This window comes from Seriola lalandi, unplaced genomic scaffold (genome assembly GCF_002814215.2).
Source record: "Seriola lalandi dorsalis isolate HSWRI2012SDOR001 ecotype SW California unplaced genomic scaffold, Sedor1 jcf7180002054169, whole genome shotgun sequence".
Lineage (NCBI taxonomy): Eukaryota > Metazoa > Chordata > Actinopteri > Carangiformes > Carangidae > Seriola > Seriola lalandi.
Window position 1 is genome coordinate 289,007 of NW_019524722.1, and position 13,972 is coordinate 302,978.

Consider the following 13,972-nt stretch of genomic DNA (forward strand, 5'->3'; position numbering starts at 1 on the left):
TGAATCAGTATTTTTATATATTTCTGCTTCATTAAAAGCAAAAAATTGGACGGGAAACTCCAAACGGGCAGGACAGATATGACATGAGATAAAGACTCTTGGCTTGACACACACTCTGGAGGTTGTGTTTACTTCTTGCATCGTGGCCAACTGAGTTAGCAGGATGCTCCAAGTCTGCCCCATCTTAATGGGATTAATGAGTCGAGCTGATTTACCTGGCTGTCGGTTTGAGGTCATGCTCAGTCACACAGCCTTTACTTCTGACATGGCACAACCTCACTGGCGACTTATCAAGGTTGGCTGGTGGACACAGGTTAGCTTCAGAGTCAGCAGGTATTGGATCAGGAAGAGAAAATCAAGTCAGTAGAAACTGTTCACAGGTGACCCAGAAATATTGATATGTGAAATATTCAAATGAAAACTCCTCTTCATTTTAAACTTTTATTTTTACTAATGTGAAATACTTTTAGTCTTACAGGCATGAACACTGTTTTGAGTTTCAGTTCCCCATAGACCCCTTCACTGATTCTCTGCAATGAAGTGACCGCTGTCTTTGTTTGGTTTAGCCGCGTGTTGTGGCCTGTCCCATGGTCAGCCCTGAGGGAAGAGGGTTTGTCTATAATGTGAAAACACGTGACGACAACCACCTCTCTCCTATCTAAATGAATCAGCACAGCTGGAGACCATATTGTTCCGCTGGTGCTAACCACTTGTCATGAATATCGTGACTGTTGCTAAAAGCCCCCACCCACAGTTCTTCTTTCTCTGATGAACTGCTGAGCTCAAAATAGTGTTGGTCATGCATGTATGCATGCAAATTTGTGTGTTTTTACTCTCCTAAAAGTAGAAAATCATTTAATGTGTGTGAAATGTGCCTGACAGTTGGTTTTGTGTACTTAAATCGGTTTAAGTTTGGTCTGATTTTACCCTTCAAAGATGGTCCTTTGATTGCAGTTTTGGTGCTTAAAATGGCACTTAAAACATCACAGGCCCCTTTTGATGTTTCACCCCAAATTTAGTACATTTTTGAGATTACCAAAATAACCCAATTTTGGCGTGTTCAGTATTAAAGGCTGGTCATAAAGGAGACATAACAGAAAAGTTTTATTTCTGTGAAGACATGACAGATTTTTACCAATGAGTTACTTATTTAAAACCAAGCACAAAACAAAATTTGTCGCCACAGGGTATCTCAGTATCTCAACCCATTATCCAAGGCATGACATCCAAATTGGACGATTCCTCACCTCCCAATTTATATCCAGTGCCATTGCAGGGACTAGCATGCCCTTCTGAAGTGGAATGTAAAGATGTGGAGGTTGGGACGATAACTAATTGATTTAGTTGATGAACCTTAAACCCTCCTGTGTTTTATTTGAAGTGTTGATCCATTAGAAGATACAGTATATTTGTGGTTTTAGGAACCAAAAACCATTTCAATGTAAATTTACATCTCCTCTGTCAGGCTTCTCCCTAGTAACAACAGGTTGTTGAGCCAATCAGGAGAGAGGAGGCTCTGATCCTTCCTGAGTGATCAAAAAAAAAAAAGCAAATTTCAGGTAAACACTCAGACAAACCAAATCCTGCAAGGTTGGACAGTGGGTCAGGCCGGGCCGTGCTTGGGGCATGGCTGACGGCAGTGACTGTATAGTTGACATCACAAAGTTACAGAAGTCCTGACGGCCCTTTTTAAGGCTCAGTTTCTGAATACAGAAACAGAAATGTGTGCATTTCTCTATGGACTGAGCACTTTGATAATTTCACAGTATTAATATAGAACCTCGACCTGCTTTATAATCAAAAGACATGGACATCTCACTTTATACGATATAGGACCTTTAAACAAACCTTAATCCTAGTTTATTTGCAATAACCATCATCTTTCCCTAAAATTAACCATTCCATAGTTACAATGTTCAGATATAGCAAAAAGTTAGAATTTTAAAAACATTGGCCCTGGACATCAACATTTGCTGTCACTGAATACCAGTGTTATCTCAGTACGTTCCAAAGTGATTCATCCTTATCTTTGTTGACTGCAGTTAATTGGAGATGACATTTATATCACCAAAACTACCCAGATAGTGAAATAAATCCGCCCATATGCTTGTTTTCTTGTTTTCTGGCCAACTATACACCCAGTTCCACAGCCCGAATCTGGCACTTATACAGCATGATTGTAAGAAGCTACTTCCACATCTGGACCAATTCTGATGCACACACAGAACATTTTCTGGCTGTCTGTCAATATTGGCGGATAACAGCCAGAATCTTCCCAGATGTGGAAGTATATGGGCCAGACTCCGGCCAAGGAACCAGGCATATGTTGGTGTGAAATACAGGTCGGACACTGTGTGTTTTACTTTAACTTTAAACTGAAATGCTCTGTGAAATTGTTTAATAAATTATGTTTGGTATATAGCACAGGTACTGTAGAACTGTCTGCATGATGTTAGGCTGCTGCAGTGCTCTCTCTGTGGCACAGTGACCTGTATTAATTTGCTTCTGCACCCTGTCCTCCAGCCCAGCCCATCCTGTACTGGTGCTCCAGGAACATGTCATTCTGGAGCAGCATCTCTTTCAACCTGGCTGTGCTCATGAACCTGCTCGTGGCCTTCTTCTATCCTCTGGAGGGAGTCCGAGGAGGTCAGTCACCTTCAGTCTCTTCTTTCCTTTCTCTCTCCTTTGGTGTTTTAACACCAGCTGAACTGGCTGGTGAAATGTGCCCTGATTTAGATTTTGTGTGTGTGTGTATGTGTGTGTGTGTGTGTGTGTGTGTGTGTGTGTGTGTGTGTGTGTGTGTGTGCACATGCGTGTGTGTGCGCGTGCGTGTGTCTGCGAAAGCTCTGTGGTTTTCACTATGAATTTTTTTTATTTATTTATTACAGCATAGGAATTGGGAGTGAATGACACAAACATCATCTGTTCAGGGAAGGCCCTGGGGCAGGATGGATATTGTACATACCGTTCATTACCAGAAGTCTGTGTGCCAACAATGATTAATAAAAGAAACTGGGTCATGACTCGTTGGCCTCTTATTTTGAAGTATGGAAGGCTAGCGTTACACCCTGCAGGTGCAGCTCCTTGCTTCCAGGTAAAAAGAAACGGTTCAGTGCGGATAACTACCTCAGGCAAACAGTAGAGTTAAGGCCAATATGAACTCTCAGAAGTTCTGCCCAGATCAGTCTGATAGCAGCGAAAAGCTTCCTTCTCATATTTGTAGAGGAAGAGATATTTTGTCTGCTAGTTTGTCTAAGAAACCAATAAATTGACAGCCACACCCACTGTCCTCAATAATTGCCAGAAGTGAAAATGGGCAGAGCTCTATCACAGTGAGTTGCTGGGTTTCTTTCGCAGTTTGTTTTTTCTTTTTTTCTTTTCTTTTTTTTTTTTTTAGAAAAGTCAACAAAACACATTGTGAATGGTCAGTCTTTCTTTTGAGTGATGTTCTGTGAATAAAACTGAGTTTTCTCCTTTCGCGATATTATTCCAATTAAACGATAACAGATTTCCAGCATCTGCCTCTCTGTTGGAAGAAAGTTAAGGGGGGGAAAGTTGCATTGTGGGTATCATAGGCTCCTGGTTTTGACAAGGGAGAAGAACGTGTGCAATAGAAAAAACAATGTCTCTGGTTCTGCTGCGTCAATTTTTAATCCTTTTTTTTTTTTTTAAACTGTCCATTGTGAGTTTAACAGCCTTATAGTGCAAACTGCCAAACTGATGGATTCGTCTTCTCCTTACTCTGACAACAACTTCAGACCCACTTTAAGCCTGTGTGGAAAAAGATGAAAGTCCAAAGCAATCAGGGACAACACAAGTTTTTCGGTTTGAGAACTGACCACAGAGCATGATCTGCATCTGACCCCCCCCCCCGAAATGGCTTGAGCATTTACATCTCAGCATTTGCAATCATACATGGAAGGTGCAGTATTAATGTAAAGTATGCACAGGACTTTAAAGAACACTGTGTGCTCCTGTGCCTGTGGTTTGGGTGTAGCCTCACACCTCCCTAACCAAAGTGAGTTTCACCACAGTGGAGGTGTGAAGAGAATGTAATCCTAGCTGAAGATCTGGATCTGCGTGTCACAAAAGGCCAGGACGGATTTGTTCTTAATTAGGTCCTGACCTGATTATTGATACCGTACCTTTTTCTGAGCTTGACACTAACCCACGACTTAACATGTTGTCAGATTTCAAGTCTCATTCTCACGCTAGTTTTGGTTTGAGTAGTCTTCCTCTCCATGTATCACTTCTGGTAATTAAGTCAGTGTCCGTGTGTGTTTGTGTGTGTTTGTGTGTGTGTGTGTGTGTGTGTGTGTGTGTGTGTAGTCTTACGTAAACACTGCTGCTCCCCTTAAGGCCGGATTCTCGAACAGGAAACATAATACCATATCACTGACTGTGGAGCATGACATACCGTATTGACATGTACTTGATAAGAGACAAATATGCATACAGCAAAAGGTCAGATGTCAGACCTCTTACTTTACTCTCATCTAATCCACAACATTGCATCCTTTATTTCAGTCAGTGTCAACAAGTGAAACAAACATTTAAATTTGGCCACCGTTTATACAGAGCAGATTTACTAATAGACGCTAGAGCTGATTTTATTGGCTGATATTGGCCAACAAATATATAAAATATATATACATATTTGTTCTCATGTTTTTTATTCATAGTTATTTATTTTCACAGTTATTTAATTCCCAGTGAATATTTCCATTTCAGTGCACTGATGTAATTTTGGACAATACAGTTTATGGTTAAACTGTAAAATATCCAGCTTTCATTGCATATCTTTTTCACAATTGTCTGCTGTCATTCATTGCTTAATATTCAACTTAATATTCCCAGTTGCCTGCCAGTGTTTCAGTATCCAGTATGTGTCGCTAACAGGGAGTAAGCCTGGACCCAGCTGTTTCCTACCAATAGAAGTTATTTTGATGACCTGTTTCTGACTTGTAAATGGCGTCGGCATTCAAGTCGTATTTAGCAGTATATCTGACTTGTCGTTTAATGATACGGAAATGCCTGAAAACCAAACATATAGATGTCTCGTGTCAGTCAAAGTTCTTCGATTGGGGTGATGAAACCCTGAAGTTTATAGATTTAGTGTGATTATTCAGTGCACAGTATTTTCAATGACTGATTCTGCATTCATACAAGCAGCAACTGAGTTGTTTGATGATGTAAATTCATAAAAGTCATAAACATTGGAACCTTTCCTCTCTCTACCATCCATCCCATATGACAGGAACATCTATCAGACTGCATAATTAAACTGAACAACTACGGAAATCAAGTCTGTAATCATTAGTTTGAATATGATTATCATTATACTTAAAAAAAAAAAAATTGCCATCCCTGAACAGGGACATTTCGAGGAGCTAAGTCCAGACCATCTGGAGCTAAGGTCAGGGTGTGTGCGTGAGTGGAGCGCACACAACCTTGAGTGCTCCTGCGTGAAAAATGTGAATATGTGGCCTTGAAAACTTTGCATCTCTTAAGCCAAGCTTGATTCAAGAATCACTGCTTGTATGTTGCTGTTTGGGGCCACTACAGTATTACCCTTTCAAAACCATCAATAGAGAACTGTGATGAATTTCATAACTGTTATTTGATGTATGCATTAATTGGCCCACCATTTACATGGACCAAAGGCAAAACTTAGTCTTTTTACTTCATTTTAAGTCTAGTTAAATTTCTCTTAACTATCTTTACAGTGACATTTAAATCAAGTTTGCCAATTTGTCTCAACTTAAACTTAAAAGCAAGAGTTGATTATGTTTAAAAAATGCTAAAACTGAGAGATGAAGACCTTTGATATTTAGTTATATAACAATCATACCTTTTACATTACATGTGGAATATGACAGCCGTGTGGCACACTCTCAAGCTGAGGAGGAAAATGCCGTCTTCTGCTTTGTTCCTATTGTCTGGATATGGGAGGAAGTGGCCCCTAACCTGACTCCTGAGCTCCAGGCAGCTTCTGCAACCCGGAGCCAGAGCCTGTTTTTCTACTATACAGCTCTACATAACAGTGTGTGGATGGTAAAGACACACATCGCAACTTTTGGACTTCATGTCTGCTTTCACATCTACAGTAGAGAAGCATGGCTAAACTTAGGGTCAAACTTTAAACTGCTGCTGAACTATTACATCTGTGAGCTGGTTTGATCCGTTTTTGAAAACAGTGGAGGTTTCATATACAGAAATGAACTAGCTGTGAAACAGACAGATCTTTCTTTTCATATGGAAAACCTATAAGCATATAAATATGAGCTGTGTCTGAATTCACTCACCTGTTCACCACTCATTCCCTCCTTCGTCTACAACAGACAGTCTGTAGTTTAGGTGAGTAGTAAATTGTGATTTTGGAAACTTGTCTTCAATTTGCGTCGTCACTTGTTGCACATCTGTAAATCTGCAAAACATCTGTGTTCATCTTTAAAATGGTTTGCATTTTTTTCATTCCATAGGCCTTTTTAACAGCAACTTGTCATAGTAGGAAGGAAAAAGGTGTTACTGTGAACAGAAGGATGGCTCTTAATATTGCTGGAGATGAGCAGCAGCAGATATCACAGTAGTTAGGGCCTGGGGCGTGTCGCTAGTGGGACTTCTGTTGATACTTCACCTTTTGTTGTTACTACTGCTGTCTGAGCCCGACAGCTGAGCAGAAGCAGCACTGAGTGCACGCCGCACCAGTAGAGTGCATGCCGTCCATTCCAAAACCAGACTGCAGAGGACTGACTGCGCTTGTATACAAGAGCATGTTACGCATCCCCACCCACTCCCTTATCTCTCTACATCCACACACAGGCAGGCGCAGCAGCGAGGGGTGGTGGTGATCAGGAATTAAATTATTTACATTATTTTCATTTCGTAATGACTAACTATAGATTATTTTCCTCTTTCAGGAAGATTAAGTGGTAATCAAAAAACATTCCCAGCTAAGACCTGATGCTGACGACGTTGAAGTCACTGAAGCGTTTTAGATGTTTTTGTAATCTCAAATATAGTTCACATGCATAAGGAACAGAAAGGCAAACACTCTGCGAGAGTGTTGTCTATAGAAAATGAACAGATTTTTTCTTTACCCTCAATGACGAAGAAAACAACTCTTCAACTTCTTTGTTGGAGCTACATATTTGACCTTGTTCCACACACCATATTAACCCCTGGTCGGTCAGGGTCTGTCATGTGCCCTAAACTTACAGATTTAGGTTGGGAAAAGTTGTCTGGTGCTGGGTCACATGGTGTGACAGATTACTTCAGATATATGATATTCATTCAAAGGGAAATGTCTCGGTGATAAGCATTTCCTGCACGACCGGAGGTTTTTCACAGACAAAGAATAAAGTGACAGACCTGAACATGTTTTTATGGGCAGTTTCAGTTTTCTGTTTGTTTTACTGTCTCTTATTCCTTTTCCCTTTTTCTCTCAGTTCTCCTTGAGGGCAGTATTTGTGGGGATGTGAAAAGCCGCAGCCATTAAGGCCTTCATTGTTCCCGTGTAGAGTAGCAGAGAGAAGACGCACATTGTGATTCGCATAAACTTTCAATTGTTCTGTCTGGGGTCAAACGGCGAGGTCCCTTTTGTTTGAACTTCCTCGCAGCGGTGTAGAACAGACAAAAAAAGAGGCTGTTAGCTTAGCTCGAGAAAGTCCATGCGGTTTTCTATGTCAAAGGTCTTGTGAGAGCTTAGCAGTTCACTCCAGGACGCGCCAATCAGTGCAAGAAGGGTTAAATGATGTTAGCTTCAAACTGAAGGCCGTTATCAAGTGAAAACATCTTAACCACTGCTAAGTTGCTCAACACTGAATATTTGATGTCGCAGTGTTTCCTGGATTCTCACAAGATGCTTAGGCATCTGGTATTATTCAAGCCTCCCGTTGAAACCTTGAATAAACCAAACTTTATTTTTGTTTTATGATTGAGCATTTATTACCGGTTTGTCACTAAGAGACAGTTTTATAGCTTTAAAGCTATGCTTAATGTGCAGAATGTATAAACAACTTCAACACTGTACAAAACATTAAACATTATTGTATTGACTGCACATATCACTCATGTTTCCTCTGAGTGGTTTATTTGAAGAGAAACTGTGGTCGGGGAAACCTTGAATAACTCCAGGCTGCACACTTTCTGTAGGTTAATGTCAGGTGGATGTCTGTGTGAGACCAGGTACTGAGAGCTTTTACCAGTAGTAGTCAAAGAGCTAGAGCCTCCCTCTGTCAGACGCTCCACTGTCAGTCAGCTTCCTGCCAACAATAACAGATATGCGCATATGTGAAGTAAAACCAGCAGCAAACATCGGGCTGTATGTGAATATACTTTGGCTGAGTGTAAGTTGTTTACTGTAAGTCTCTCTATCTTCTACCTGCAGAGTAAGCAGAGACGTGAGAGAGAGATGAATGCTCTGAGACTGTAGGTGTGTGACGTCCAAGCTGCTGTGTCTAGGTTGGCTGCCAAGTCTGAGCACCCGGGCAGCCTGTTACAACTCAGTACCCAGGACCATCCCTGATGAATTTAGATAGAGCCAAGTGTATTTTTAGCCAAGCGGGAGTTATGTAATGAGTACCTGTCATGTGATCTGCACACGGAGGGATGAGAAGACACAGGCCTCAGAACGGAGGGCACAGAGGGAGACGTTAAACGTGGTCTTCTTGGAAATAAATAAATGCGTGTGTATGTGTTAACACAGAGGAATTAGATTAACGTTAACAAAGTGAATCAGCCTTTCTGCCACTGGCTGGTGAGGACTTGGCTCTGAGCTGGTCCCTGCTGAGCTCATGTTAATGCTTTGCTGACCCACAGTGATTGATGTGGAATATAAAACTGTTGTGTAAAACACATCTGACCTCATGCAACGAGTCGAAGAGCTCTGCTGATAATACACACTTCCAAAACTACTGGGTTCATGAGTGAAAAGATATCTTTGTCCAGGTGACACATGGTGCCAATCAATAAATCAATCACAAACGATAGATAAGCCCACTTCAGTGTCTTCACGTGGTCATTTTACTTCTACTTCAATGTGATGTGTAATTACACACGTCTTTGTACAATAGCTGTGACCTACAAGGTAGAGAAGCAGGAGAAATGAAAACTTTTGAAAAAATGTTTCCCTCCTCTGACAAACATTCTTTTCTCTACAAATTTCCAAAGCACATTTATAAATGAATAGATATCAGAGGAAGCGTCACTGACAAGAACGTGCAGGTTGAGGCGGTATGGCCCTGAGTAACCGAATTGTTGACGTACTAAAAACACAGTTGGCTCACGTCATTGATGATTAAATGGAGCCTTTCCCTAATGTGACCCCCTTCATCCTCAGGTACCCTGGAGCCTCATCTGTCTGCCCTGCTGTGGATGGCCATGCTGGTGTCTCTGGCTATAGTCATCATCTTGCCTCAGCCTCACGGCATCCGGGCGCTCATCGCCTCCACCATCCTGCGCTTGATCTTCTCTGTAGGCCTGGAGCCCACGTTGCTCCTGCTGGGGGGTTTCAACGTAAGTGTGTGTCAGTGTCAGTTGTGCTAAATTACCCAGTAGATGGTTAACTTGAATTTCCCTTGGCACAGGGCGTAAGTTATATGCCAAACATTAGACTTACTAATACAGGAGTCACATGTACACAGTGCAGTCTCTCTCTCTTTCCCCTCTGATAGGTTTTTAATGACAGATGTATCCAGCTGTGGTTCAGCTAGCTCCATAAATAGTCCTGTTGCTTATGCTTTGTCCTCCCTGACCACCACCCCTGTAACCCTGGAAACACTGGTCTAACACTTGAGGTAGCATTATAGCTGCTAATACAAATGTCACTCATAGCTGTGAGGTGTTGATGCATATGCCTGGGAGATTCCACACTGCGCTGGTGGTGAACCACATCCACTTTATTTTTAGTATTGTAGTACAATGGCTATCTTCGAATCTTACCCAAAGAGAAAAATACTACCGTTACTATTGATGCTACTGAGTTAAACTTACTCTCTGACTGTGTGTCATCTCTATGTGTCCATTGTTCTTCAGTTATGTAATAAGGTCATCTTCCTGATGAGCTTCGTTGGGAACCGAGGAACCTTCACGCGAGGCTACAAAGCCATGATCATGGACGTGGAGTTCCTGTACCACCTGCTCTACCTGATCATCTGCTCCCTGGGGGTCTTTGTTCACGTCTTCTTTTACAGCTTGCTAGTACGTGAGCACGCACGCAAACCATATAATCTTAACCCCGTACACACGTGGGCATTGACACCCAAGGTAGCGGTATGCTAAACGCAATGTCCGATGTTTTTTCATTATTTTGCACATGAGATATAAATGGTATTTAGATGCTTAGAAAGGTACATGCTCTCTACCAACTCAAGGAGATCTAAATAAAGGAACAGATCCAAACAAAACACTGTGGCCTTTGTTTGCCCACGTGTTCATATTTACACACGCACATCTCTTTCTCTCTCTCTCTCTCTCTCTCTCTCTCTCTCTCTCTCTCTCTCTCTCTCTCTCTCTCTCTCTCTCTCTCATGAGTCTCTCCTCTGAATCCTTCCTATTTCCAGCTCTTTGATCTGGTTTACCGAGAAGAGACCTTGCTGAACGTAATAAAGAGTGTGACCCGCAATGGCCGCTCCATTGTTCTGACAGCCGTGCTGGCGCTTATCCTTGTCTACCTCTTCTCCATTGTGGGTTATATCTTCTTCAAAGACGATTTCATTTTGGCTGTCGACAGAATACCCAACAAAACACTAGGTATGTGGAAATGCCTTATCCAGGTAAACATAAATTACTTACCCTGTACCCGAACAGTCATGAGACTAAAACGTGCAGTATTTTTCTGGAGCACAAACACACACACACACACACTGGATGCCTGTGAAAATACATGAAGTCAAAGTAAAGCCAAGATTACAAAAAGTGTGTTTCCTGTCTTTGCTTTGATTGTGTTCACCTTGCTTTTAGCATCATCTACAATTTGTGTATATAAAAGATGTCGCTATTAACATGCACTGTGAAAAAAATATATGCTTCTCTCACAAAGGTGAAACATGTGCAGATTGTTCAGCTGCATAATGTTTTGTGTTCCCATTTGAACAGAGCATGGAGCCAGTATGGTGGGAGAGCTGTTCTCTGGTGGAGTGTGTCAGAAAGAAAACAGAGAAAACTGCACAGCAGAGGCTGTAATGGATGGTAGGTTGACAGAAGTGAAAGTGAGGTGTGTGTGTGTGTGTGTGTGTGTGTGTGTGTGTGTGTGTGTGTGTGTGTGTGTGTGTGTGTGTGAGTGAGACTGGGGTGGAGTTTGGGCGACAGGGTCGAAGGGTTCTTTTAAGTTTGAATCCACATGTTGATGCATGTCTCTTAACGGATTCCCAAGTGTTTGTGAGCTTATGTGTGCGCCTGCCTGTATGTGTGTGAGTATGTAAAGGTCTTTAGGTCCTCGCAGACATATGACTCAGCCAGAAGAGATTCGTCCCACTTTAACCGGGCTGGGCCAATTTGGGGCTTTCAGGGAAGCAGGGTGAAACACTGGAGGTTTAGACTCCTTGTTTGTGTCTCAGGGGACCAAGCTTAAGACCTGATGTAGGGGCCCAGTGTTAAAAGGTCAAGCTTTAATTACCATCAGGCACAAGTAGGTCGATGGGTCCACTCAGTGATGGCGCATGGGTTGGGGGGGTGGGGGCTTCTCACTGCAACCAACGAGTTCGCGCAAACCGACTGACCTAGTTGGGAAAAGCCTCCAATCAAAGATGAACACAAGCGCCACCTTAAAATTGATCAGCCAACCATGTCGAATCCTGCCTGACCTCGTCTAGGCTTCCCTATCCATCACCACCAGGCTGGCTAATTATGGTAGTCTGGTGACTTGTGTGAGTGCGTGGATGTTTTTGAGAAATTTCCCAGTCTTGTTATATTCTCTAATGGGGTTGATTCAGTCAACCAGTAATATGTAATAGAGTATGAAATGAGGGTTCAATAGGGTGCATATAGTGTTGGTAGTATATTAGGTCTTCTGTTTTGAGTGAAACTGTTTTCTCAGTAGCTTCTTTTCCAAGAAGTTAAATTTAAGAGCATGATGAGCAGGTGATAGTGTAGCGACGCAGCTGACAGATCAGACAAAGCTTTGCATTCAGCCTACACAGGAAATGACTATCTGACAGTATTGCTATGTCTCTATAGCTTCCCTTGCCATCCAGCCGTCAGCGGTGGTGATCGAGGACAAGGAGCGAGCATGTGACTCCTTGCTCATGTGCATTGTGACAGTATTGAGTCACGGCCTCAGGAGTGGAGGAGGTGTCGGGGACGTCCTGCGGAAACCATCCAAAGAGGTGCAAAGAACAGGAGTGCAGAAGTCGAGTATATATTTAGAGTAAATTAGAACCCAGTATCACTAACATGTCCAAAAAAAATGGATTATAGTAATCTTTTGGACATCTTTCCGAAACTCTTATACTGAAAACAACAAAATGCAATACACACCAAAATGTTTACTCCATCCCCCTCCCACACAGATAAAGATTCAATTAAGTTGAATTAAATTAAAGTGAATGGAGAAAAGTGATGTGAGATCTAATAAAGGCATTTTTTGTTTAATGTGCCCATAAGGGGATCACCATAATGTGTATTTAATTTTCTCTAACTTCAAAAGGTAATTACATATTTGCCCCAATCAGGAAAAAATAGAATTGTCGGCCCATCACTTATCAGATGAATGAGGTGCTTTGTGAGGACAGAGAGCAGTGAGGGCTTCAGTGTATCTAAGGTGACTGTCTGCTACAGAAAACTACGATGTGCTGGCGGGTCAGAGGGGTTGCACAGAGGACTTTCATAACCCCAAACATGCCAGAAAAAGCATTAATGGTACTTATCCAGGATGAAAACAAGCTACCGCAACATGTGTTAGATTTGCAGCATTGACCCATAGAATCAGGGCATGACTTGTAAACCTTATGTAAACCTCAGTTAGCTTAGCATTCATGTGGATTCTCTGTATTGTTTTCAGTCGTGTGAGGTTGTGTTTAACACCTGATGACTTGGATAGTACCCTGCATGCAAAGAAGGGGCACTATGAGTCACTCAAATGTGTTCCTAGTGAGCCTAGTGACACCTGCAAATTACATATAAGTGGGGTCCATATTTACATAAACATAAGGTCAATTACATACTTGTACTTTTTAAAAACTTGAAATCCGATCTATTTCTTGACATCTTACAGCTGAAATGATCATTTTAGATCTTGGAAATCTTGACTAAACATTATTAATAAATAGATAGATATTACTATTATCACTGACTCGTTGCTTACTGACTATAATCATTATCCAATGAGTTAAATCCAATTTGCACATGAGAAAATAAATTCAGTGAGTGGCATTTGTTAGCATTAGGAAAAGCAAACTTGTAAACCTTCCTCTGTGAATAATTGAGTCAAATTTAATTCGGGTGAAGATTCAACCTCTGTGTTACATCAGCTTATGAGCTCATGTTGATAGTTTTCCCCTTCGTTCAACAGGAGCCTCTTTTTGCAGCCCGAGTGATCTACGATCTGCTCTTCTTCTTCATGGTTATCATCATTGTTCTCAACCTCATCTTTGGTGTCATCATCGACACGTTTGCTGACCTGAGGAGTGAGAAGCAGAAGAAAGAGGAAATCCTGAAGACGACGTGTTTTATTTGCGGTGAGAGATTAACCAAAGATACATTTTCAGTTCTGTGAGTTAAAATCCAACTTTTTGAAGACCGTTTAATTGCTGAGTTGTTTTTTTTTTTTTTCCACTGTTCTGTTGTACTGACTGAGAGAGACTGACTCTATTGTTTGTGAACATTATGGGTATGTGACTCATGACCTTTGACACATCTTTTCCTGTCCTTTTCCCATCATCTCTGTATAGTAGTCGAACTCCCTTCTTAGAATTTAATACAGCGGAAATGTCTTGCAGTTCCATCTGCGTCGAAGCTGCAATCGATACTTGCC

At 41.6% G+C, this 13,972-nt stretch overlaps 1 protein-coding gene across 1 annotated transcript in view; it reads left to right on the forward strand.

Annotated features, from left to right (window-relative positions):
- Nucleotides 1-13,972, forward strand: part of itpr1b (inositol 1,4,5-trisphosphate receptor, type 1b) — an 87,152-nt gene that overhangs the window by 62,307 nt on the left and 10,873 nt on the right. The window contains 7 exon segments of the mRNA XM_087173316.1: nt 2,524-2,646; nt 9,341-9,516; nt 10,036-10,200; nt 10,563-10,752; nt 11,098-11,190; nt 12,178-12,326; nt 13,511-13,676. Of these exon segments, the coding sequence (XP_087029442.1) occupies nt 2,524-2,646; nt 9,341-9,516; nt 10,036-10,200; nt 10,563-10,752; nt 11,098-11,190; nt 12,178-12,326; nt 13,511-13,676 (1,062 nt within the window).